This window comes from Anabrus simplex, chromosome 5, assembly GCF_040414725.1.
Source record: "Anabrus simplex isolate iqAnaSimp1 chromosome 5, ASM4041472v1, whole genome shotgun sequence".
NCBI classification, from domain to species: domain Eukaryota; kingdom Metazoa; phylum Arthropoda; class Insecta; order Orthoptera; family Tettigoniidae; genus Anabrus; species Anabrus simplex.
This window is the reverse complement of record NC_090269.1, coordinates 130,799,290-130,826,647: the sequence shown is the minus strand read 5'-3', so window position 1 is coordinate 130,826,647 and position 27,358 is coordinate 130,799,290. Positions and strand designations below refer to the sequence as shown.

Genomic DNA, 27,358 nt, shown 5'->3' with positions numbered 1-27,358 from the left:
TTGTCAGCATTTTACAGTATTTTCAAGAAACCCTTCAAAAAAAAAATATATATATATATATTCCCCCACCCTCATCCCACCCCACTGTTACACATTCACTTTCTTATCCTCTAGTCTCAGTTTGAGTAGAAATTACTTGACATTGTATGGTACTATAATTATTTGTACATTATCTTCTGTAAGCAGTTACAAAAGGTGTAGTAGTAATCAAATGACAACAGAATAAGACAGATTCTGTCGATTGTACGATCTTGTTAGAATCCATTCATTCTCACATTTCTTTAAAGTGATTTTTCTTGGAAATTTATGGTATTTTCATCCAGTTTTTCATTTTATTTATTTACATTTTCTAATGAGGGGAATAAAAGATGTAACTCCAAAGAGCATGCTGTAAATTTTGAATGGGAATGGACTGGCTGATAAAGGTAAATATATATATTTTTATTGGCATTGTGAGAGGACAATGAAGAGGTTATATTTTCCATTGTTAATCATCTTGAATATTATAGAGAAGTGGTATCACATTAGTTTTAGAAGGCTGATGTTACACTTAGTTCTGTTTGAACTCCTCTTTATATGAGTGAAAAATTTTTACAATGGAGAACAGGTGACTTTGTGCAACTGTTGAGTTTCTTTTCTTTTTCAAAGAGTTGTTGAATTTATAATAAGTATATTGAGCCAACTTACAAAAGGAGCAGAGGGTTGAAGTTTTAAAAATAGAATGAACTATTGTTGTTCAAGCAGAAGCTTTTTTTTTTTTTTTTTTTCTCTCTGAAGGGCAGTAAGATAATTTTCATGTTATGAAGTATTTGCATCCTGCTACTGTTAGATCATTTAAAGATAAAAATTTCATTATTCCGTATTGAAATTATTGATGTTAAAAATTAAATAACTGGAGGTTCAACCTGTTCAATACTCAAAAGAAAGAAACGTAGCAATCACATTTCTATTTAAATGGGACCGGTTTCGACCTTAGTCTAGGTCATCATCAGCCATAAAAAACATGTAAAATGTTTAAGAATGTTGGAGGTCAGTTTTTCACTGTTAGGCACAAAGACACGACATCACATTCTGTTCTGCACAAAGTCACAACATTAACAATCAAATTGCGAAGATCAAAAAGGCTTGAATTCGCAGACGAACAGATCTGTAGAAGAAAGCCGCCAGCTCCCGGTGACTACGTGGCACACTCAAGGTCACGCGCTGCGGCCAAACACCAAAGTAGAGTGGAGAAAGTTTCGAAGGTCCAGAACCTGTCAACTGTTTACCAAGATCTTAGCTGGAGTACGGGTGCTCATTCGGTTATACTAATTGGCATCGTATACTTTTATATACGTACTTGGCTTCCCGCAGCCGTGACAGGTTCTGGACCTTCGAAACTTTCTCCACTCTACTTTGGTATTTGGCCGCAGCGCGTGACCTTGAGTGTGCCACGTAGTCACCGGGAGCTGGCGGCTTTCTTCTACAGATCTGTTCGTCTGCGAATTCAAGCCTTTTTGATCTTCGCAATTTGATTGTTAATGTTGTGACTTTGTGCAGAACAGAATGTGATGTCGTGTCTTTGTGCCTAACAGTGAAAAACTGACCTCCAACATTCTTAAACATTTTACATGTTTTTTATGGCTGATGATGACCTAGACTAAGGTCGAAACCGGTCCCATTTAAATAGAAATGTGATTGCTACGTTTCTTTCTTTTGAGTATTGAACAGGTTGAACCTCCAGTTATTTAATTTTTAACTGTTAGATCACCAAATGATAATCTGAACTATAAAAGGTTTGAAAAATAGGATTGATGAAATTTATATACAAATTTAAGGTGGTATTCAGTTAGAAGTTGAGGGCACCTTAGCCAGAGTTGAGGAGTGCTTAGTTTACCCAGAGGAGTGTGGATTTAATTCCTTCTCAAATTGAGAAATTTAGAAATGAGACCATCTCTTAAGGAGAGGGACACATGAGCCTACAACAGAAATGGTATTCAGTTTATTTCTGTGGCAAAGTTGGATGGACCTGTAGCTAACTTTCGTATACCTCTTAGCGCAGTGGCAAACTTTACTTGCTACTAAAAGGGCTTCAGGCAGGACCTGTTCAGAAATGGCTTTTCTGTTCAATAATAAACTGAATTGATATATTTTCCTGATCGAGATTAGCTGATTTAGCTGATATATTTAGAACAACAACAAGGATTTAGACCTGGAAGATAAACTATTGATGCCATATTTACAGCTAGACAAGTAGAAAAGAAGTGGGAATTTGGGAAAGACATCGCAGTTGCATTCATAGATATAAAAAAGGCTTATGACACGGTTATAAGAGAAGAGATATGGCAAGGGCAGAACAGAATGGAATTGTCAAGAAGAAATGTAATTCAGAATTAGACACATGTACTGTATAACAAATGTCTGAACTGTGTTATAATAGACGGCAAAAAATCAGAATGGTTTTGAACAGACAGAGGAGTTCGACAAGGAAATGGACTTTCACCAGTGCTCTTGAACATAGTGATGGACAACATTATGAGGAAAGTTTGCCAACGGTCAACAGCAAATGATATGAAAGACATAGCATATGCAGACAATGTAATGATATGGTGAGAAAATGAGCAAAAATTGGAAGAACAACTAAATACCTGGCACAGAGCAATTGAAGAAGTAGGCATGGAAATAAGTTTAACAAAAAGTGAGGTAATGAAAATCAGTAGAGAAGACAAAAAAAAGAAAGATGTTAGGTGTAATGGAAAAATTCTTAAAGAAGTAGATGGTTTTAAATACCTAGGAAGTAAGCTAATAGGGAAGGAAAACATTAAGGAAGAAATTTCGGAGATATAGGAAATTGCTCAAAATTTTATTACTGTGTATCAGACATAATTAGAAATTGGAAAGTACCTACCAAAGAAAATATCATTATATATAAATCGTGTTATTTGCCAATATTGACCTATGGATCAGAATGTTGGACTTGGGCAAAAAAGATCTGAGTAGATTACAAGCGACAGAGATGCGCTTTCTGTGAGGGATCTTGGGTAAAACAAGGAGGGACAAAATAAGAAATGAAACCATACGAAACACGCTACAGATCAACCCTCTAAAAGAAAGTATGGAGAGAAATAACTGAAATGTTTCGGCCATGTCAAAAGAATGGGTCTGGAAAGATTACCAAGAAGAGCTCTGGAATGGACAGAATCTGGAAGAAGACCAATTGGAAGACCTCGAACAAGATGGAGGGATCAGGTGGAGGATGACGTAAATTGGATAGGACTACAGCGGCAGACAGTGATGAATCATAGAATGTGGGGAAAAAAGAGATGATTGGAAGAGGCTTTGTGAACGACCTGCATTAGCAGAAACGTATCAGGAAGAAGGAGAAACAAAAGAAGCTGATATTGGTTTTAGGTAAATTCAAGTAATTTCATGGATGGTGTTACTACTAATACTACAGGATGAGACAAACCTGTTACACTCACAGGTTGTAGGAGGTCCTGTATGACCATCATGGGCTGGGTTCTCCAGGCCTGTCTAGTAGCTTCCCCAAGAGGTAACTAGAGAAATTTCCCACATTCTGCCAGCCAGTTGATGGCTTGTTTCTGAACTTACAAGGCATGTTACAGTAAAGATGTGATATGCATGACAACGATGAATATTTTCCATTGAAATGTATCTTTTAAAGAGAAAGTCATATGAGAAATGCTCGTGTAATTTCCATGGATGCCATCCAAAGACCAGTTGGGCATCAGAAAGTATTGTGGTGCAGTTGTTTATGAAGTGATGACAAATAGGATCTGTTTCTGATAAGATAAAGAAGTATTCAAAATGAGCTCTGGCTTCAAGACTTTAGAATCAGAATGGCATTGAGAGCAAAAAACAACTTTGTAGCTTGTTCTGAAATGTGACATTTTTCAACATTCTGTTGCGAGAGGTCTTCAAACATTAAAGTTTTGTCTGTATAAAGTGTCAAACAGTTCATAATTAACTCCAACTACTCCAGCTGCATGCTCTTAACTTTTAAAGGTGGATTTTACAAACCGTATGCGACAAAATTGTGTGTCTCACATTTCTTTAAATGAGGTTTTATGTTAGTAGACATGTGAATGCTTAGAATACAATGTATTGGGACATCAAAAATTTGCATGCAAATCTTGAAGTGCCATTACATCATTAAAAAATTGGGATATGGTGCATAATGATTTTTTACACCGTGGATTTCGAGTGCTATGTGAATGACACTCTGCAATGCTAATAGAAGAAGAAAACAGTGTGCATACTTCCAGAAGGATAGTGCAACAACTCACACCTTGGTTCATTCTGTGGGAGTTGTTTGTGAGATTGTTGACTTAACTGTGTATAATTATTATCTGTTTATCACCTCTAACAGAAAGGGTACAAGGACAACCTTACACTCTTCAAGTTCTTGAAGAAGATGTCATAAGTGAAATACTCGGTGTAAGCCAAGATGAACTGAGAGTTTTCCTGAATTTTCTGTGACTTGTGCTTGGATATGATTGGTGAACATTTTCAACAGCTGCCATGAAGTACGTGCTAGATCATAAATTGTCATTTAAATATATTACTCCAGTGCATCATGTTATGGCTTTCCTCAGTGAGGCCATGTTCATCGTTGGTCACACGGGACCTGCTCTGACCTGTGAATTCCCTGGCATGTTAGGCTTGCCTCTTACTGCACTTGTTCTTAATTGTCCAGGGTTGGCTTTCCCTCAGACTCAGTGAAGGATTCTACCTCTACCACCTCAAAGGCAGTGTCCTGGAGCGTGAAACTTTGGGTTCGATATATAAATGGGGAGGAGGACCAGTACATTGCCCAGACAGCCTCACCTGCTATGCTGAACAGGGGGCCTTGTGGGGGGTTGGGAAGATTGGAAGGGATAGACAAGGAAGAGGGAAGGTAGCGTCCGTGGCCTTAAGTTAGGTACCATCCAGGCATTTGCCTGGAGGAGAAGTGGAAACAACGGAAAATCACTTTGAGGATGGCTGAGAGGGGAATCGTACCCACCTCTACTCAGTTGACCTCCCGAGGCTGAGTGGACCCCGTTCAATTCCTCGTACCACTTTTCAGATTTCGTGGCAGAGCTGGGAATCGAACCCGGGCTTCTGGAGGTGGCAGCAAAAAACACTAACTACACTACAGAGGCAGATTATTACTGCATTTAATTGTTCAGAATGTATTGTACAGTACATGCACACCTCCTAATATTCTGAAATTTTGTAATTCATTTATAATTGTTAGGTTCTTCAGTCTGCCAAAACTAACTTTGAGTAATATATTTATAAACTACCTTAAAAAGAAAATGTACTGTAACAGTATTACACTTTAAAGAAAAAGAAACAACTTAATTAAAATAGAATATTTAAAATAAAAATTTCTGTTTATTTCTGTTTAAATACGTAGGATATTGAAATCTGGAACTTATCTTAATGAAGTCTTCCTTTGTCTCTACCAGATTTAAATTTTCTAGGGTGTGGTTTATTCTGTCTTGGTTAAAAGAACACTAACGCACTGTTTGTTACCATAGCGTTAAAAATTTAGCAGCACGTTTATCCAAACATTTCTTGCGAACTGTTAGAGCCAGGAATCGAAGAGTCACAATCATTGAGAATCTAGAAGGCAGGGGTAGAACCATGCAGTTTGTGAGCGCACTTCGATGCGCTTTTGTTTGAATACAGCTGTAAACCAAGGCACATGAAGTCAACATTTATTAGAAATTTTTGTCATAACTGTGAATTTTCTGATGCTCTATAGACCAATATGAAAAAAAGCCAAGAAGAGAATGCGTGGTTTAAAATTCTGTTCTTTCAGAAATTATTTCCCAATATATATATCAAGTATTCTCCCTAGGACCTCCTTTTTACAGAGCTGCCCGGCTAACATAACCTAGATATGTGTTAGTTTCATAACGTTAATACATATGTGAGTCAAATAGTGTTCCAAATCAAAATGTAAATACTGCAAAACTGTTTATTTAAATGACAAATCTTCATTATTGTCAGCACAGTTGCATCAATTACATCCGAGTTTAAATGTTCAGCTTGACTATCAAGTAGTATCGTACGTTAGCATGCGAGCACCAGATTCGGCATGCCACTCCACAACAACCGAATGGTAAGTCCCGGTGTTACATGATGATGAATGAGAAGTTCAGAATACTCTTATGTCTTGTTCATCATAATAACACTAAAATAGTTACATTTTTCAGTTGTTAATGTTTACCTGTCTGATATTATTGTTAATACTCTGAGAAGAATGAACTGAAATTTGATCATGTTAATTTTTTATGTTGTGTTTCCTGCCCGGCTGCTCATTCCTGCCATCCGGCTAATGACAATTTCTGGAGAGAACACTGTAAACCTATTATAGAAAGTAAGCAAACTAATGGATCTATGCTCAAAGCTAAAAGTGACGCTTGGCAGAAAATTTGTAGCAAATTCGATGTACGTACTGACGTTAGCCAGCGTACGATCAAGCAGCTTAAACAACTATAGGAAAACCATCTCTTCCGTTTCTAACTCTTTCTGAAAAAAGGCCTACCATATTCCAAATATTGAAGATACAGAAGTTCTGCATCCAATGCACCTGCCATATTTTGAGCTAACAAAGAATTTAACTGTTTGAACCTGGGCAGTTGAATTAACTGGGAGTTTAACAGGTTGTTAGTCTTAACCAAAGTTGATTAAATGCTAATTTGGTTAAGTTCACTGTTAAATTATTTTAACAGGAAGTTAAATGTTAACTAAGGTTGATTAAACTGGACCTAAGTATTTAAACAGAAATAAACATAAATATTTATTTCCGAGTAATAGTGTGATTTGATAGAATCGGATGATCTTTCAAGGAAGAAACATGTCATTCTGTTTCAATTCAGTTGTTTCTTTTTCAAGTATAATTCCGTAACTATATGTTTTCTCTTTCAGGTAGTTCATAAAAATGTTACTCAGTTATAAATTGAGTTGGAACTGAAAAGAGATGGCTTCAGACATTTCAGGAAAAAGTAATTACTTTATTTAAAATATATCTTGTGATGAATGCAGCCCTGCGTAACATAAGATCTGCACCAAAAAGCACAAGACCTATATGAAGTGCTCTGTTGCTAAATGTGTGTTGTGTATAAAATATGAGATAAAATTTGATACTAAGAATTTTTAAAGATATACATACATACTCTTCATTGCTCCTTGCATTTGGCACTCTGGATTTGGCTTTCATAGATTAGACTAGAATAGAGTATAGAATAGCCTTATGGTTTGGACTTATATCCTTTTTTCCCCAAAAGTAGATATTAGTTGCTACTATGTTTGCTTTATAGTTGTAATTTCTTTGTGTCTCTTTGGGTTTAGGAATAGACAGTTGGAATATGTTTATACCTTATTCGATAAAATGAGATAGGTGGGATGGTTCCAGTTCCAAAGTACTGAATGAGATACATATCCTTTTAAGTTAAATGGTTTTGTTTTGGAACTTCATAGATGATGTGTGATTTTCAGGACTGAATGTTTTCGTTGTATCTGCTCTGAATTTGTCATTTCCACCACTTTAGAAAATACTTTCTGGTTCATCTTAATTCTCCATTTAATTAGCCACACATTGAAAAGTGGATAAGTTAGATTTTATTTTATTAAACCTTTGAAATTACCACTGGGTGCCATGACAAATTTTTGACATTCACGATAAGTATGAATAATGTGTGGCATCAGAGACGTAGAAGAGGACAGCACAGAAAAAGGTTATGAAAAAGGAGATACTGTGATTTGTATTTCACTTGCTTTGCTAATGATAGGGTGAGAAAGAAGTAGATAGGAGCAGACCAGACCAAAACTCTTTTTTTTTTTGTCCAGAATTAAATTTGAATATTTTTAATCCTTTTCAGACATTTTTTCTTTTATACCAGAGGTGCTCACGCTGGGCATTCCGTCGCGCAGGCACCTAGCACTGTAAGTGGGCGGGCTGGCAGGCGATGAGCTTATGCTGTTCAGCCGTTGTGGCGTTGTGGCTACATCACAGGCCATGAAGGTTGGGCGAAGTTCTCCCAGAAACTCTCGATCACTGCGGTGATACAAGAGCTTGAGATGGAGTTGGAAAATAATGAAAGAAAGAGGGCAGAAATCTACATCATTTTCAATTTACATTGTAAGAAATAAGTTATTCATGTTCATTGCAGTTTATATATTTTGTCCGGATACAGTAAAGAGTTGGGTCTGTAACAGCAAATATTTTTGTAATGTACATAATGAATTACAATACAGTAATCGGTATTAAATTTTAAGAGGTGCTTTAGAAGCATTTCTAATATAATACATAGTTAAGGTGGATAAGCCGTGGCTTGTGGTTGTTTGGGTTTGATTTTCCGATAAACTCACCAACAAGCCAGTCATGCTTACCGGGAATAACATCAGTTCGGTTATTTATTTGAAGGCATACTGTACTTCTATTTGGTAGATACATTTACATTGTTGTTGTACTTTAATCTTGGATAGTAAATATCTATGTCCCCACTCGTGATGAAACTCCCTCACCATTTAGAGGCTAGTTATTTTCATCGGACGCCTGATAAGTTTTAAATACTATTTTCAAATTCGGTGAACAGGGAAATTCAAACAAAATCAAGCAGTAAACTTGTTGAATTATGTAAATATGTTACTTTTTGCTGAATGAATAACAGGAATTTTACCTTTTATGACATGAAAATACTGTCATTTTTATCCAAGGAATTGTAAATTGTAACACAAAAATTATAACGTGTTAGTTTTCTTTAAATTTATGAATGTAAGGAAATAAAACTGACTGTTTATATTGAGCGCCGTATAAATCAAAGCGGAATATCTTGAAAAGGCCGGTTATCTTGCGATTATAGCTGTACCCCATTCTGCATTTCGCTGAGGAGTGCAGGAGAGCTTTGTAATGCCGTTACCGTTCCTTTCCTGCAAAATGTGTTCACTCTCTCACTTCACCGTGACGTACGCTTACTGGTAAGTTGCCCACATTTACGTCACGTCAGCCCGGCCGCACTGGGCGAGCCTCAACGGGCGACCAGCTGTGTCTGCACACAGTACATTTCTTAAAAGTTGTGAGTCTATGCTCATTAAGTTTCCTGTGATATACAGTAAATGTAGTATTAGCGTTCCTCTGCATTCCTTTGCATTTGCAAAAATTAAAATTACCGCAGGAAAGTCGGAGTGGGTTTTAAAAATGGATCGATTTAATACATTAAAAGTTGAAGTATATTTTATTTTCATGTATAAAACCTATATAGCAACCCAACCACATAATGTACACGAGGAGAAATATGATATATATGAACCTACAATTCCATATTATGCTGAGAAATATCATCTGCACTCCAGAGAGTTATTAGGATTGAGTAAAAGGCACCTTAATCACATATATCACAACTTTTGCAAGAAATTTAATTTAGGTAACCAATTTATTAAGGACATTGAATTAACAGCCCTAAAAGGCTCATTAACAATAGTCAGAAATTATTTATACTCTTAGCTATATCTTTGTCTTATAAGAAGTTCCTCATGGGTTTCAAAATTATTGATACAATTTTTACTGAGTAATAGATATAATGTGGTATACTAATCATTTATAGACAATATATTTTTCATTATCTCTGTAGTTGTCAATCCACTTTTATGTAAGCTCTCTCTTTGTGGCAGCCTCCAAATGATGGAAGCAGAAATAAATGCATTTCACTCTCTATTAACCCATTTGTTGATATATCAGCATGTCCTGCCAGCCATATCAGAACCTGATAAAAAAAAAAAAAAGTAGAATTCTAGAAATAGCAATTACATACACTTATAAGGATTACCCACATGAAACTGGTTCTTCAGTTCGAGCATTGTTATTCAAAGAAAAACAATCCGCATGCATTGGTGGATGACTACATATGTCAGGAAGAAATCTGTAAGTGTGTTGTTTGTACTGTACATGTGGAAGCAAAGTGACTGGGTGTGGTTGTGCCTTGAATTTGTCCAGAATCGCCCAATGTCAGTTGGTTATTCAGTTTATAGGGGCAGATAGTGTTAGCGGATTCAACAGTTACCGTTGTATGAAGGATATGTATCAGAATGAGCATGTATCACGTTCTGCAATATTCAGATGATGATGATGATGAAAATCATCATGGACCAGTGAGGATGTGCCAGAACCAGGTCAGGCACAGTAAGCAGCTTTATGAAATGAACTTAGGGTTGTCAGTTTACAAGCAATGGTGAATAGGAGACATCATTGAAAAATTGTTCAGTTACCAGCCACAAATGCTGTTCACTCAGGGTATCATTGTATAGTCTAGTGATGGTACAAAAGATGGGTATCAGAGCGTTCCCACAATAGATGTGCTGTACCACTGCCACTTTAAAGAACTGATGGAACACCTGGACAGAAGGACCGTTAAGGCTATCCTGACTGACATAATGGCAACCTTTAGTTCAGTCAGACCCACCATTATCTGCCATGTCTGCATAAACAATAGAAAGTTGGATTGTTGAAGGTAGGTCACTCGGGCATCTTTACCCCTGATACTTGCGTATTGCAGAGAATGTCTCCATTGATGTCTATGGAGAGTGGTGGTATTCAGCTATGAGAGCTGTTTCTCTCTTGGACAATGTGGTGGCTGTGTTGGTATCTGTATACACGTTGGCGAGTGAAAAATTCATTGTGTGTTTGCATCCAACATTAAGGATCCACACATGCAATTGTGGTAAGGGGAGCAATGAGCTATTCATCTTAATTGCCGTGGTCTTCATTCAGAGGACTATGATGAGTTTTTCTTACATCTGCAATGTCATCCTGTCGTCTGTACGTGGACACTTCTGGGAATCAATCTTCTAAAGGGATGATGAGACCTCGGCCACATATTTAGCACATATGCATGTTCTCAGAATCAGGAACATCTGCTATTTATTTTTATTTAGCGTATGGCTAACACATCACATTACATATAAATACAATAGTAATACATAATATTTACAGTTTGAAGTATTTACAGGTTCAAATTATTTACATAGTCAACACACAAGGGTGAGAGCAGAAAAAAGTCTCTTGGGTTTCCCTGGTAGGCAGTGAGAGGACACTGCTCCACAATGTGCCGAACTGTTTGCTTCATGGCACCACAACTGCACGCTGCCGAATTAAGTATTCCCCATTTATGGAGGGAGTCGGCACATCTGCCATGGCCAGTCCGAATCCTGTTGATAGTTGTCCAGGTCTTCTGTGGAAGATCAAAACCCTCTGGTTTGTTTTTCAGCCATGGTAGAGTGATATTCTGATGGAGCACTGGATATCCATACTTGCTTCCAGGCCTGAAGCAGATTAAAGTTAGCGTCTGCTAGGTTTCTGGCTGTTCTAACATCTGCTAATCTGCCCAAACACGAATCGCTCATGCTCGCAAGATGATCTGTGGGTGGTCAGTACCGGAGGTGTCCTCGCTCCTGAGTTCTGGAAGAATTGTGTTCGATCCAGAAATGGAAATATATACACTATATCCAGCCTGATCTCTGAAACTGCCATTGTCAAACTACACCAAAAGGTACAGTGAATGTGGGATATTATGTCCTAAACAATTAATCATTTTACAACACGTTTCCTTTCAGATTAACTGCTTGTATGGCTGATCAGGTTGGTTACACTAAGGTCTAAGGTGTGTGCTTTTACCACCCTTGTATCAAATGTCCTGAATGTCCCATGGACTGCATGTTTTGATCAGTTCCATCATTGCTTCTTGTGAATCAACTTTGGGGCAGATATGTGAATTTCTACCGAGTGCGCTTCGGTGTGTTCTGACCAGTGTATATATAAAGGAGTCATATTTCCATTTCTTATATGTAAAAATAGATGAGAATCTACTTCGAATTAGAGATAACATGAGAAATATGGATATTTCTGGGGAAGTTGTAAGACCAGTGCAATATTTTTGATCTAATAAGAATTTTACCACAGCTGTATCTTCAGTGGTTCAGAAAACTTTGAAAATTAGTCTGTTAAATCAGAGAAATTGATTTTTAATTTCTGTGATAACTGTCTTAGTGAGAATGTTGTCTGTCTAAAAATCTTACTATGCATCAGTAATCAAGTTTCTAAAGTGGTGGTATGACTTTTTCTGTCATGGATTTGTTCTTGTCATAATATTTTTTGCCATTTTTCTTCTATTCTGGTTCTATCTTTAGAATAGTACTTGAATAAACTGGCACCCTTTCAGACTGTGACTAAATCATGGACTGCTTTTAGTATGTCCAGAGCTAGGTGATACTCACAAACTCCTTGTTACAGACTGACTTTTCGACCCTTCTGTTATGGTAATATAGTTATAATAGCCTTGAAGTTTCATTATTAATGGGTCTTGGCAAGGTAATCAAACTGGAGAAGCTAAAGACAGGGTGGAAGTGTAGAATATGATAAATATTTGGAGAAGAGAACATGAAAAATTACCCACAAATATTTCAGTGCAGAGCATTCAGTAACAAGAGCAGAAGGGACTGAAGTCTGCTCAATTTCAGTTTCATTTTTGACTTAACCCCTAACCAGTGTCAATTCCCTTGACCAATAGATTATTGTAACGAGTTGGCAGGGTAGTAGATGAACAAATACCAGACTGGTAGCTTCTGCACTAAGATTTATTGATTCTAATAGCCACTTACACACACAGTTACACTCGTTAGCGCTCTCTCTGTTTCTCACTGTTCAATCACACTAATGTTACAGACTAATATTTACAGGCTAAAACAGTTACGCTACACAGTTCACATACACATGCACTGTACTGTATCCTAGGGCAGTTTAGGAATAAGCTTGCCGTACACTTTAAGCGGCTGAAGTGTTGACAGTTTAAGTGTGTGCCAAGTCCGTTTGAGACACACGGTTCACACTCACACCCCAGTCTATTTCTGCACTGTTATTCCTTGTTGCCCACTGTAGCATGCTGATCCACTATTCAGTGGTACACATTTCACAGCATTGTGTCGTTGATCGCTCTCAACCGCTGACTGATTGAGCTCACACTGAACTGAACTGTTTTGCACTTGTTCACCACTTTTATATAAAAGGACTGACCCTTCGAGATCCATCAGGTTCTGGGCTGAGTGGGTCATACGGTTGAGGCGCTGGCCTTCTGACCCCAACTTGACAGGTTTGATCCTGGCTCAGTCTGGTGATATTTGAATGTGCTCAAATATGTCAACCTCATGTTGGTAGATTTGCTGGCATGTAAAAGAACTCCTGTGAGACAAAATTCCTGCCCCTTGACATCTCCAAAAACTATCAGAAGTAGTTAGTGGGACATTAAAAAGAATAACATTATTATTATTCGATACATTGCGCACTAGAACCCCATGGACACCTCTGGAATTGGAAGGATCTCGGTTCATGATTCTCGTCGTTTCCACACTGTCAAGACAGTAAACAAGTCGGCAGCAATGCCAGCCCATCTCTTTTCCGATGGATTATTCTTAATGGTGCGAGGGTAGGGAGCACAACTCTGGGATTTGCTTGCTGTGGAACCAGCCTGAGTTGCTCCACCCAGTCTTGCTCTGTTAAAACAGCATCAAGGAGGCCTTCTCCACCACAGTATTAAGAAATGTGCATGTGATCTTGATTGTTCTTCGGGTCCTTTTCATTTCGTTGAAAATTGATTGATGTGATGACCTTCAGTTAGGGTATACGTTACCTGGATCCCATGCCAACACATTACTTTATCATACTATTTTATCCCTGCTTTTTCACTCTAGTTCTTCATTCAGATCAGATGTAATCCATTTCTAAATTATGGTACTTCATTTTTTTTTTTTTTTTTACCCTTCTCTGCACTTTCCCCATTTTTAAGACTATTTAGTAGGCCTACAAGTTTTCCTGCTGCATATCCTAATTTGAATCTTTGATGTTTCAAATTGTTTCCTATCAACCTATCTGTTCTTCTAATCAGATTTTGTCAAATCATTCTGCTCTCTTCAGTTTGATTGAGTATATATTCATTTGTATTTTGATCTACCCCCTCTCCTTTCGCTGTCGTCATTGACACCGTATTTCAAAGGCTTTTGTCTCTTTATTTCTGCACCAGTTATTCACTTCCATATAAGAAAAGATTTGGCAAAAAGCCTCTGTGACAGTCTTATCAGGTAGATATTGTGCCTGTTTCTGTGATAATGGTCATGATATTTATTACATGTTCACATCCACACCTGTAACTAGGTGGTTTCTCTGTGAAGTTAGGTACTAATTTTCTTGCAATAGCTGGTTTTGTTCACTTCTTAGTCATTTGTTTTCCTGTACCATCTCTCGATATATAGTAGGGAGCATTTGGAGTATCACTGCCTCGTTCTCCATGCGATCATGACTGGCAAGCTCGCAGTCCTTTCTACCAGCTCCTTGCTCCATAAAAACTGATCCAGCTGTATGCTCAGCAGATAGACTTTCAGAAGTATCAAGATAGTTCATATTGGCAATAAACCCATGATTGTGTCTGGTAGGTGTATGATATAACTTTGATGACCTTGGATAGGGGATGAAAATTGCACCAAAACTATAACAAATGTTAAAATGTTTATGATGACTATGTTGGAAAGTAATCGAATTGAATCGGTAGGTTGGGAAAGGAACCAAGTCATTTTTTCTAAGTTTTCGGGAGAAACAAACAACTGTATTATGAATAAACACTTGATTTATATGTCCTATTGTGATTATTATGCATCTAGGAGAACCAGTATATTTAATGAGGGATTAAAGAAATAAAAAAAAACATAGTTCCTTTCTCTTGTCACTGTTGGAGTTTAATATATTTCAAGTAACTTCTTGTGAAAAATATGCATTTTTATTACAAAATTATTACTTATTGATCAAATAAGTAAAAAATTAACATGAAGTAAACTAAATAAAATTTTATTACATGATAATCACCCTAATTGAAAAGAATCTACACTATAGGAATAAAAATCTAAATATTGTTATGATGGCTGAGTGTAGTTCAAAGGAAAAGTCTTGTTTTAAAACATGTTCAGATCATTTTACAAGACTGAATCATCACTGCTTGCGGTTGGCCACTTCAATATCCCCTTGTGAAAAGAGCTGTGCATCTTCTCCTTGAATGTATTTCATCAATTTCTGAATAATTTTTATTTTATTTTTATTTATCTTCATTTTTCCTTCATTGTAAACTCTGTTTAAGGTCTTAGGAAATTCCAGTACCGTACCTTTTTTTTTTTTTAACCAGGTTAAAGGAATGATTAACACAATCGTTAATAAAAATATAAGCAGGTTTTGTTGAGTCATACACTTACTGTTTAAACAGTAATACACAGAAGCTTTCCTTCTCATTACGGGGTTTATCCGTGTGTGTTGTTTCTCTAGTCAGTGCATTTTTCTTTTAATAATTGCCAAAGCCAGTCTTACTTGCCACCTTACAGTGGAGAAAGAAACTACTGTATGTTACCAACATAATTCCTTTCTCATGATGTTGAAAGTATAAGAGTTTTCTCCTATTAGAATATGACACACATAGTTTTTTTTTAACACAGGAGGATACATATTGGTCAAATTAATAATAATTGTAAAAAAATGAGAAGTGCAAGAAGATACTAAGTTCCTTTCTCCACTGACAGATTCAGTTGTATCCCCCCCCCCAAAGTTCTTATGAACTGTGATCTGTACCTGCGCTGGTAATTTTTCGTAGAGTGGTGCTATGGTGATTTACTTATTTTTTTTTTTTTTTTTTTTGCTAGCGGCTTTACGTCGCACCGACACAGATAGGTCTTATGGCGACGATGGGATAGGAAAGGCCTAGGAGTTGGAAGGAATCGGCCGTGGCCTTAATTAAGGTACAGCCCCAGCATTTGCCTGGTGTGAAAATGGGAAACCACGGAAAACCATCTTCAGGGCTGCCGATAGTGGGATTCGAACCTACTATCTCCCGGATGCAAGCTCACAGCCGCGCGCCTCTACGCGCACGGCCAACTCGCCCGGTTTTACTTATTTTCATCTTATACTCCTCTCCAAGACTATGTGCATACGATTTAACAACTTTTTCAGATACATTGTAGATTCAAGGTAAAATAACAATATCTGTGGGAGTTTTAAGCTGGAACCTTGTCTCACTCTGTCCTGTATTGTTGCTTCTCATTCATGTTCCCCTGTTGCGATTGCAGTGTGATTCTTATTCAGATAGGAGATCACCAGTCTTTCTTTCTACTTTATTCCAGTCACCTTTATAAAACTTCGTACAGTCACCATTATAAAGTGCTTTTTTAAAAATCTTTAAATGCCATATACATGAACTAGGAGGTCTGGTGGCTGTGATAAAAATGGTTACATACATGTAAACTCTGTCGCTGTTTATGGATTTTTAGTAGATGCAAGAGATACCATACCGGCGATGACAGCAGAGTTGTGGAAGAGATTTGCCCTCAAGGAATCTACCTAGCCACGATTGCTGAGGCGGCTGTGCGTGGTGTCGTGCTTTTTTCAAGGAACCATTCATAGCCTTTAATAAAATATATAAATCTTGCAAAAAAAAAAAAGTTCTTTGGCTTATTCACTTTATTTTTGCGGTCGCTCGAGCCACCCAGGCTCATTTTGGTTTTGGCCGGGGGTTTAAGGCCGGATGCCCTTCCTGACGTCACGTGATTCTTGAGATGAAAATCTCAACCCAGGCTCGACCGGGATTCGAACCTCAGCCATGTCGCTGGGAAGCCAGAAGCTAAGCCATTGAGCTAATCACGCCCCCTGATATAAATCTTAAAATACTTAGTCTTATGGCACTTTATAATGTTGACTGTACTAAGAATAAGAATCACACTGCAATCATAACAGAGGAACATGAATCCTGAATAAAGGATTTTACATATATTTGCAGAAGTGCCAACCATTACGGATTGTCCATAAATATTACGAATTTCGCCTCACAATTACAGTTAAAGGGAAATTGTTACAGAAAAGCGACATTATCATGAAAAAATAATTTTCTAAAGGGAAAAAGGAAAAAAAAAAAAGGAAATAGTTCTGAGGACTATTGCTCAACTCTTCTAGTTTTAATGCTTGTGAGTTGGCAACAATACTTATTCGATCATCACTTCCTTTTGCTACCCGTGAGCATTAGACTTTCATTGAAGATGAAGGAGCTCTACTGTGCTCTTCTCCACTATAAAATCTTAAGTAATGTTGTATATGCAGTATTGAGTGTAGCCTACCTGGCAGTAACTCTCCTGTAGAAAGAGTTTTCAGTGTTTACAGGAAAAATCAGGCCAAATTCAGACCTACATTAACCCTTTCAGACCTGAAAGAAAATTGGCGGTGTGAATTTTTGTTTATACTCCAAAAACTGACCAAAATGCTCTTAAATACATATATTTTTAGTTTATTCTACAAAATGAAAATTAACATATGGGAAAAAGCACTCACACAATTGTGCGTGTCAGGACTTAATTCACTACTTACAAAAGAGAAAAATTACCTCAGTGCATGTGAATATACATATGTACATGATCAGATGTTCTATTTTACAGTATGGAACAATTAAAATCTTTGTTCAAACACAAGTATATCTTATATTTTCTACACTGAGGACGAGTTTTGCTTTTTCAGCCCTTTTGGTGGCAGCACATTTTCGTCAGACCTAAAAGAAAACTGGAGGTGTGAATTTATGTTTGTACATCAAAAATTTACTAAAATGCTCTAAAATACAAGTGTTTACAGTTTATTTTACAAAATAAGAACTATCGTCTAAAAAACAGCCCCCACACAATTGTGCATATTAGGACTTAATTCACTACTTATAAAAAAGAAAAACTTTAAAAATTCAGCTCACCACATGTGAATATATACATGTACGTGATCAGATGTTCTATTTTACAGTGTGGAACGATTTAAAACAATTAAAATCGTATACATTACATTTCTCACGTAGAATACAAATTCTGCTTTCACAGTGCTTTCTGTTGCAGCACCCAGCACTCCCGCATGCATTGCCTGTAGGAAAACCTAGCCCGCACAATTGTGCATAGCAACAATCAAAACCTCGTATTACGTACGATGTTATAAGTTCACAATTTTACGTTTGCTAAACAATTTACACACTTCATAGATTACATTCTGATATTCACTGAAGCTTCTAGATTAATATGAATACAATAAATAAATATTTACTCTAGGCTTTACTGCTTCCCGCCACCTTGCCGATGAACTGCATTTTTAAACTCTTCTTCCTGCCCGCTGGTAGCCAAGCGCTAAATAAAAACAACCAAGTACATGCTACATGTCCCGCACAATCACTGCAGTCCGGTCTAGCACCAAGAAAACGTCAAATAAGCTCAGACATAAATAAAATACGAACCCACACAATTGTGCGTACACGGTCTGAAAGGGTTAGGCACATCTACAGTGGAATCTCTTATGGTTCACCAGGCGAGTTGACCGTGCGGTTAGGAGCGCGCAGCTGTGAGCTTGCATCCGGGAAATAGTGGGTTCGATTCCCACTGTTGGTAGCCCTGAAGATGGTTTTCCGTGGTTTTCCATTTTCACACCAGGCTGTACCTTACTTAAGGCCACGGCCGCTTCCTTCCAACTCCTAGGCCTTTCCTATCCCATCGTCGCCATAAGACCTGTCTGTGTTGGTGCAACGTAAAGGCACTAGCTTATGGTTCAAAGACAAAAACGTCATCACGGTGGGTTGGATGCTTCAAGAAATCCTACACTGAAAAGCAAATGCTGGGTGCAAAACAAGCTACAAAGATTGTTTAATCACAGAACTAACTAGTAGTGTGCAAATGTTGTGTAATATGATATACTTTAGAATAGATTACTGTCAGGAAGGGCAAAGTGGGTGTCATTATCGAGAAAGGTAGTGCATGCTTTGGATTTGACTCAGTAATTTTCTGAGTGGGTGGGAATTATTGTTAACCCACTTCAAGGATTGGCCACCTATGTACTTGCTTGTTGGATATCTTAAACTAAACAGACCATATGTTCTGAATGCTTTATGCTCTGAAGTTGAGTTTGTTTAAAGTTATGTTTCAGTACCGTAAGCAAATGTGACTCTCAAGACATACACATATTTCATCAAGTTGTACCTTATAAGAGGGAATGTCAGTCTGAAACAATGAACTATGATGGGCTTCTGTTTTTTCTTGTATCATTCTCAGGAGCTTCTAGGTGCACATGTACTGTGTCCCTGTACCAAGATTCGAGGACAAGTTTCTGTACCAAATAAGCTCAGCTGTTATGCTATTATGTGTGCAATTTTCAATATTTTTCTATAACACATCAAAAGTATTTACTAATAGCTATTTCTGGTTTATATTTTGTGTATATTGCTGCCCATTATAATACTTATAATGAAGTTACGATATTCCTTTATTATTAAAAGTTCTCACAGCAAGAGAACAACAGTAAGAAAGCTCAGAAAAAGTGGAAATACAGTGAATCTATGATGATCTTGTATATCTGTACTATCTTCTACAGTTTGTGATCCCAAACATGGAAATGTAATATATATTTCTTAAAATATTACTGTCAGTCTATGCTCTCCAGGAAAATGTCTCTATTCCATATAAACGTTTCGACTTTATAGTCATGTCATTGTTCAGAAATTTCAATTTTTGGTATTATTTTAAATATCTCTTCTAAGGAAAACTTGAAATTTGAATAGTAGTTGGTCAGCTGTTTGCCTCCTTTACTGAAGGTTTTGAGACTTAGTTCTAGACTATCCAGCGCACACACAACTTCCCATAAATATTACTCTACAAAAATTAGGTATCGCAATATACGGTTACAGTGGTTGTAGTTTTTGATAACCATGACTGAGTGTTTCAAAACACGTCCAAGTTTTCTGTTGTACATTTATCCTGCGCTGAGAAAATATTGCTCTAGGAAAATAAGGAAAACATTGTAACTTGAGTATTACACTACAAATACATGTGACTATTATAAACATTTCATTACCATCAGACAAGTGATTTTCCATGTATATATTTTTAAGTGAACAGTTCGTAGAGAAGCCAAAAGCCCGGACAATATTTACTACAACCACAAATAAAAAATAATTAATGAACTTCAAAAACAATTTGTCTTACATGCTGTAATGCAGTATTAAACAAGGAAAATATTGGTATAACTCATTTTTCAATAGGCCTACCGGTTCGTTAGTAATTAAAGCCTAAACTTGAGTGTCCGTAATAAAAAATCAGACTGTATACCTTTCTTGAGAAATGCTTAATAGAATGGTGAAAACTGCATTAAAATCCAGAGACTGTCACAGACAGACAGGATCAAGGACATTCATTTAATTATCTCTACTCGGTATAAAATAGTCGGGGTAGTTCATAGTGTACAACACTGTGAAATCCTGTTAGATGCAGAGCATAACATTCTTAGAGTGAACATTTTTAAAATCAGGTGTAAACTGTTGATCCAGCATTAGGATATTCTTTTGACACTTCACAAATGTTTTTTATGAGTTTATGATGCAGTTTTATTCCTCTTTTATTGGTGAATAGCATCACATGCAAAAAATAACTTTTCCTCATTCTTACTAAAATCTTGGTTAGAATATATAGTTTCTGTTGATTGTGAGACATGGGGTCAAAAGTCTCCTTGCAAGTGATTTAAGTATATCGTGAGTTCTTTGGTAGTACATTTGCATACAGAACACTTAATGATATTCCTACCAGACCTAGAACTTTTCAGATAACCTAATAGGTCTTTAATTCACTCAGATTATATTTACATGTGTTCAGTATAATAAGGTCTGGGCAGTATTCACCTCGAATGGAAAAAATCACAGTACTATGGTTTCTACAAAGAAATTATATTCATTCTCACATGTGATACATATCCTAACAAATATGCTTTCAACATTATCTTATGTATAAACTTGCTATTACATATCGACTAGTAATTACTGTGGCAACAAGGAGAACTACTCGTTACAGAGTATGGTAATTTGTTACCTCTGTGCAAGTGGCACAATCATGTCTTCCTGGAACACTAATAAACTGCCTTATCAATAGTATTGCCATTGTTCATCTGTTTCCTAGCTCTGTGGTCAAGGGCTAGCAAGCCTGTTTCTTACCAGGAGGCCCTGAATTAGATTCCTAGCTAGGTAAGGTTTTTTTTAAAAACCTGGATGTAAGGGCTGGTTCGAGGTTCACTCAGCCTATGTGAGAACAATTGAGGAAGCTATCTAACTGTGGGTAGCGACCCCAGTCTAGAAAGCCAAGAATAATAGCCGAGAGGATTTGTTGTGCTGACCTGCATGTCACATTGTTAACTGTAGGTCCTTTGGGCTGAGAAGTGTTCACTTGGTAGACACCAAGACCCATCAGTGTTGTAGGGTTTGGGGTTTTGTTGTTCATATGCAGTGAATTGCTGTCAGAGATCAGTTTATTTAATTTTTTTAATATTTTGGTGTTGTCTCTCTGTTGTGTTGGTTCTTTATAGAAGGAAATCCAAAGAAATTATGCAACGTGATCCATTCTCAGAGCAGATATATCATGCACAATGTTTCAAAATTAAGAAAAAATCTCCAAAGTTGTGAAAAAATGCTGCTAAGACTGTAGAAAGAAATGAGTTTGCTAGCCATTGTGCTGAAGCAGATAGACAGAAATGAAATCCTAACTCCAAATAAATGTCAACTACGAGCGAAGAAGACTAACTCGATTTTAATAATAAAAGTGTTGTACGCCTAACTTTGTTAGGGCATGATGAAGTACAGGAAGAAATTCCTACTGGTACTGGGATGCATTCATGAAGCAGAAACTTGAAAAGATTGTGGTAGACATTGGTTTGGAAAGCATTAATCAGTGATGAGGAAACTAACATTGTGGACGACATGGTTAGTGTGTCAGCCGATATGGGAGATGAAAATTTTGATGCCAGATGTTCTATTCAGATGCTGTATGTTAATGAATTACTTTAATGTTTATCTGCATGAAGTAGTGTGCTAGTAGCCGAAAGTCTCTGGACATCCCACTGAATGTGCTCTCTGTAACGTCCTGCTATGCAACGGGATATATACAGTCCCATGCTAATTAATCTGAACACAACTATAACATACTCATTTTATCTTTTTTGCACTAATTCACCTAATACATGCCTTTGATCTTTGCTAATATGTCTCTTCTGTTTTATAAGTTGCTTTACATGATTTGGCATAGAGTTGTCAAGTTGTGAAGCCATACTGTAACCAGAGACTCAGTCATGCGTATTCATGACTTCCTGTGGCTATTCTAAGACTCGGATATTGTTTTAGCTGAAGAATTTCTTCAATTTGTTTAAAGTATGTCAAGGAGTCAGATCTTGATGAAAATTCCGTCACCATCTGGAAACCTCTTGCGCAACTCTCCTTTCCAGTATTTGGATGTACTGTACATCCATATCATAATTTATAATATCAATGAATAAAAGTTATTAAGATAAGGTTTGAAGATCTTTAGTATATTTAAGAAGTTAATGTCATTTAACATCACCTTCATATTGACTGTTTTATATGATAGTAGTTTCCTGGTGTACCATTGTATGGCATTGCTTATGGCAACTTTTCCTCTAATTATTTTCCTTGTACTTGGTGATTACAATGCATGTTACTTCTCACATTTTATGCGAACGCCATGTTGAACAAATTTAATTATGTATGTCTTCATATGAAAGAATAACATGAAGTACAGAGCACCGTAATTACGAATGTGTAATGTACACACCTCCAGGCTTGCACTCTGATAATATCCTGGGCTAGTGCTTGTAACAGCTGTGTCTTAGCTCGTGACCTTGAGATGCCTGAACTACACTATACTTTTAAAATGTTTTCTTTTTCTTCTTCTACCACTTTTCCCACATCCTGGTGGGGTCATAAATGTAATTTGATTTGCTCATATGTATTTTCCCTGGTTTTACAGCTGGGGCTGTTCCTGTCACTAACTGTGGTGGGGGATGTATTCTACTTCTGTGTATTTTTGTGGTGTTTGCCAGTCTGATGTGTATGTAAATGAAGAGATGTGTTTTAAGACAAACACTCAGTTGCCCAGCCAGAGAATTAACCTGGCTGAGAATAAAATCCAGGAGCCTCAAGAAGCCAGACCAGCTACTATATATCTAGATTGTTACAATTTTTAACCTTGAGATAATGAATACTGCAATAGCTTCAGAAATCTTAAGCTTATATATTAAATACTCCTCTTTTACCTCTTTTCATTAATATATGTGGAGGTACTTCAAATTGTTTAGTTAGTGTAACATGGAGTGCTACCTCTTGCAAACAAACTGTAGAAAATGAGTACTTATATAGCATTGGGCTCTTTTGGTATTAGGAGTTGTCCTTAGAATATTTTTATTTTATGGTTCATGTTTGTTTTCCCTTTTATCTTCTTAACTCTCATGCATTTTTACTTGTGATTTATATTTTTATATAGAACTAATTTTTAATTTTTTCTTCCTTCCTATGCAATTCCTGTTGAACCTCTGGGCATATCCATCATGCACACTAGCAAGCTGAAAGGAAAGTCTGTTAGTAGGTTTGTAGGTTTGATTTTTTTTTTTCAAAGAAGGGAACAGTGTTTTGCAGTTTATTTACAGCTAAGCTTGTAGATAGCATTATGTATATTGTGTGTTAACTGTGGCTTACTTTGGCCCAAACTTCAGCTTGTTTTGCATAATACATGTTGTTTGGTGGTTTTTGACTGGAGTCATGTTTGTGAAAGTTGTATTCATTGGCATGCTAATATTAGCAGTTTTAGATAACAAATTTTAACTTGATATAATTTTGCATGGCTAAATCTCAAAATATAAAGACATGCTGTTGAAACCGACTGAATCTTCAGAAGCAATTTCTACTTAATATATACTTTGAGGTAAGGTGTATAAAGCAGCCTTGATTTCTTATGTGTTTTTGAATAACGAGGTCTTTGGACAAAAGTTTTGCATTTATGGTTCTTTTAAATGGCTTCTCTTTGACTTTGCATGGATTCAGTGACTCTTTCACTTTGCGGTATAGGAAGGTGTAATATGATAAATTTTCTTTCTACAGATTGATGGTGGTTCTTGAGCTTTTCATTTCAGTATTGAACCAGTAGTTTAAAATGATACAATAAAGTGGATTCAAGACTCCAGTCAGATAAAGCCAAGCAATATAATTCATATGTAATGGTATTGATTTCTTTTTAGGGTGGTGGTGGTGAATAGTTATGGGTGTGGTGTCTTATTCCTGTTCTCTTTATTTCCATATTTCTCAAGAATTCTTCTGTATCAAATTATTTACCTTATTTGTTGCCTTGATACATGGTTCTTAACTTGCACTCAGTAGTAATGGCTCTTTTGCTCTGTACATGCATTAACCTAATAATTCTATAGATAATTATGCATCACCTTCCACTGATTCTTATCCATTATTTTCATTCATGCTATATGAGGGTTGTAGCTCTAGTTTCTAAAGGGTATATGTTAAAATGTATGTAGCAAACTGCTTTCATTCTGACCCTGGGCCACTCAAGGTAGCCATCTGAACAGCTCAAATTTATTTTCACTGTCTCCAAGAAAATAGTGATGTGGTACCATGTGTGAATCTGAAAGGTCGTTCTTTTAATCTTAATTGTTCTTTTCCATTGCTGCTATCGATCCTTCAAATGGGCCCATCAGTGAGAGCTAATGCTTGTCCTCCTGATGAAGCTGGGCAGTAGAAATCGGCTCATCTACTTGAAGATGACTATGTATGAAGATGTGGAAATTGTTCTTTCATTTTTTTTATGTTTGTGCCTCTCTCCCCTTTCTCTTGCTCCCACTTCTGATGCGGATCGATCTTCATGTTTATCCTATTACATTATATCTTTATTGTCCCACCATAGTATACACCATTGGTATAAGGTAATAAAGAAAGAAAAACTGGTTCGTGACAGGACTAACTACTTAACTCCACTAAATCTATAGCTAATCATCGCCATAAGACCTATCTGTGTCAGTGCGATGTAAAGCAAATAGCTAATTTTCTACTCAGTCTACTTTGTAGCATCTCACGAATGGGTGGATAGCTAGCTCGACATGTAAGACGCTACTTCTACATCTAGCTAAACTCACTACTTAACTACATTAAATCTATGCTAATTCTATTCTCAATCTGACTGGTGGCGGCATCCCACCCTGGTGAGGAACTGATGCCACCCTTCCCTGGGATGCCACGACCAGGCATGCCTCGTGAGGCCGGAAACCAAGACCTCAAAGACCCCTTAAGCTGTCAGTGTTAATTCCTCACCACTCCATTATGCAACAGCCCACATATGAGCGGATAGCCAGCTCTACATGTGGCCTGCCGCAGCTCTATTCTCCTTTCAAGACGGATTCCATAACTCTGCTCGTGTTTATCATATTAAGTGCTTGCTCTTGCTCGTTTTATGTTTCTGTCTTACTACATGATTTGTTTTTTTTCAAACGTCCCTTTCCATACCGAGTGAGTTGACCGTGCATTTAATAGCATGCATCTGTGAGCTTGCATTCGGGAGATATTGGGTTCAAATTCCACTGTCGGCATTCCTGAAGATGATTTTTTTCATGGTTTCCCATTTTCACACCAGGTAAATGCTGGGGCTATACCTTAATTAAGGCCATGGGCCACTTCCTTCCCACTCCTAGCAGTTTCCTATCCCATTGTCGCCATATGAACTATCTGGGTTGGTGAGACGTAAAGCCAGTTATTTAAAAAAATGTTCCTTTACATCGCCAAAATTAAAGCTTAGTTAGGTACTGATACAGTGATTTTGTATTTCAAAATATACCAGTTTTCACTTTACTTTTCAGGTAATGAAAAAAGTTTTCTTGCAGATCCTGTATCACAATTATTTTCTTATTTCTACCAGATGTAACAAAATTCAATACTCATAGTTTTAGGGATAATAGGTAAGGCAAAAATAAATATATTTTGATAAACAACAATAGGTGGGAACTGTATAATTGAGGCACTTTTTGATGTAATTAAGAATTAAACAATTACATTTCAATTTAATTGTAAATCTTTACAAAAATTGTTCAGGAGTGCAGTATTCTACAGCATGGCTTGTTCATTCTCCCAGCCTCACCCCTCTGGAAATTTTTTTTTTTTTTTTTTTGTGTGGAGGTACTTGAAGAACCTGGTGTATGAGACTCAATGTGAATTGTAGGAAGAGCTCGTAGGGTGCTTCCAGTTGCCTACCCTCCGCAGTACAGTCTCTGAATGTGTACGACAGTGGCATGTCGTTGCAGAGCTTGTATTGCACCAGGAAGGTGCAGTTTTGAACAGTTTTTTTTTTTTTAAGGATTACAAGTAAATTTAAATGTAATAGTTTCATTCTCCATCACGCAAAATGTACATTAATGATCATTTTCCGAACTGTGGTTATTCAATTAAATATTTCTCTGTCCTCTTCTATCATCCTTACAAATTTGAGTTTTGAATTTTGTTACACCTGTATTATGATTTTGTACTTAGCTTTTCTTGGACTAATCTTGTGTGTGCTGTCTCCATTTTTTCCTTGGGAATTTAATTATATACACATCTTGCTTGTAGACTGAACTAGAGAAGAACTCTTATGAAAAAAATCACAAGAAGATGACATTCACAAAAACAAACGATACTAAGAAATTAGTGTTTTCACAAGGAGTAATCAAGCAGGACAGATATTTTTTCCCCACTTATTTGCTGAGAATAGTATATAGAAGCTTTCCTGATGTCGTAAATGCTTTATTATTTGGATAGTATGGTTTCTATCTGCACACAGAAAAGTAGCAAGGTTTATTTCTTTAAGCAATAATATTTTCAGAGATGCACCAGAAAGAAATAGAACCAAAATGTCAATTTTTGCAATTCAGAGAGTTATCTTGTGTTACAAAGCTTTTTTGCATTTCTATGTGGGGTGAGCCTAATCAAGAGGGTGGCAATTTAATGAAATATCTTAGTAAGGTGTGAAGTTTCACAGGTAAAGGGTGCCCTATTGGCCAAGAAATATCTTTCCTAACACTCATCTGCATAAACATAATCAGTATCACAGTCTAAGTAAAATTTAGTTGAAAAGTTGATTGTCAAAACGTTATCATAATTGCCCACAAAGGTGATTTTGTCATTCATTGAAGCTATTGTAAAGATGAATTCTATTTTAATCTCATATTGTGTTCTTGCACCCGCCTGGTGGCCATGATTGTGTGAACTCTATACGGTCTGACACCGTGGTTAGCTGTTTTGAGTCCCATTGGTCGAAAGAAAATTCACCATCAGAATGTTGGCCAGCAAGGTAGAGGAGGAGGTGGTATACTATTTTTAATGACTAGATTGGGTGCCAAAATGAAAATCCACTGCCTTTTTCCAGTCATTCGACCGGGTCAGGAATGGAATAAATGGAGCGACAAGGATAG

The 27,358-nt window shown here is 36.9% G+C and overlaps 1 protein-coding gene across 3 annotated transcripts in view; it reads left to right on the top strand.

The window, feature by feature from the left end:
- The window catches only part of Rbcn-3B (WD repeat-containing protein Rbcn-3B), a 438,089-nt gene that overhangs the window by 92,329 nt on the left and 318,402 nt on the right, over positions 1–27,358 (top strand). For all 3 annotated transcript variants that reach the window (XM_067147119.2, XM_067147118.2, XM_067147117.2), the window contains exon 8: positions 23,473–23,499. In XM_067147119.2, the coding sequence (XP_067003220.2) occupies positions 23,473–23,499 (27 nt within the window). The remainder of the gene's footprint in view (positions 1–23,472; positions 23,500–27,358) is intronic.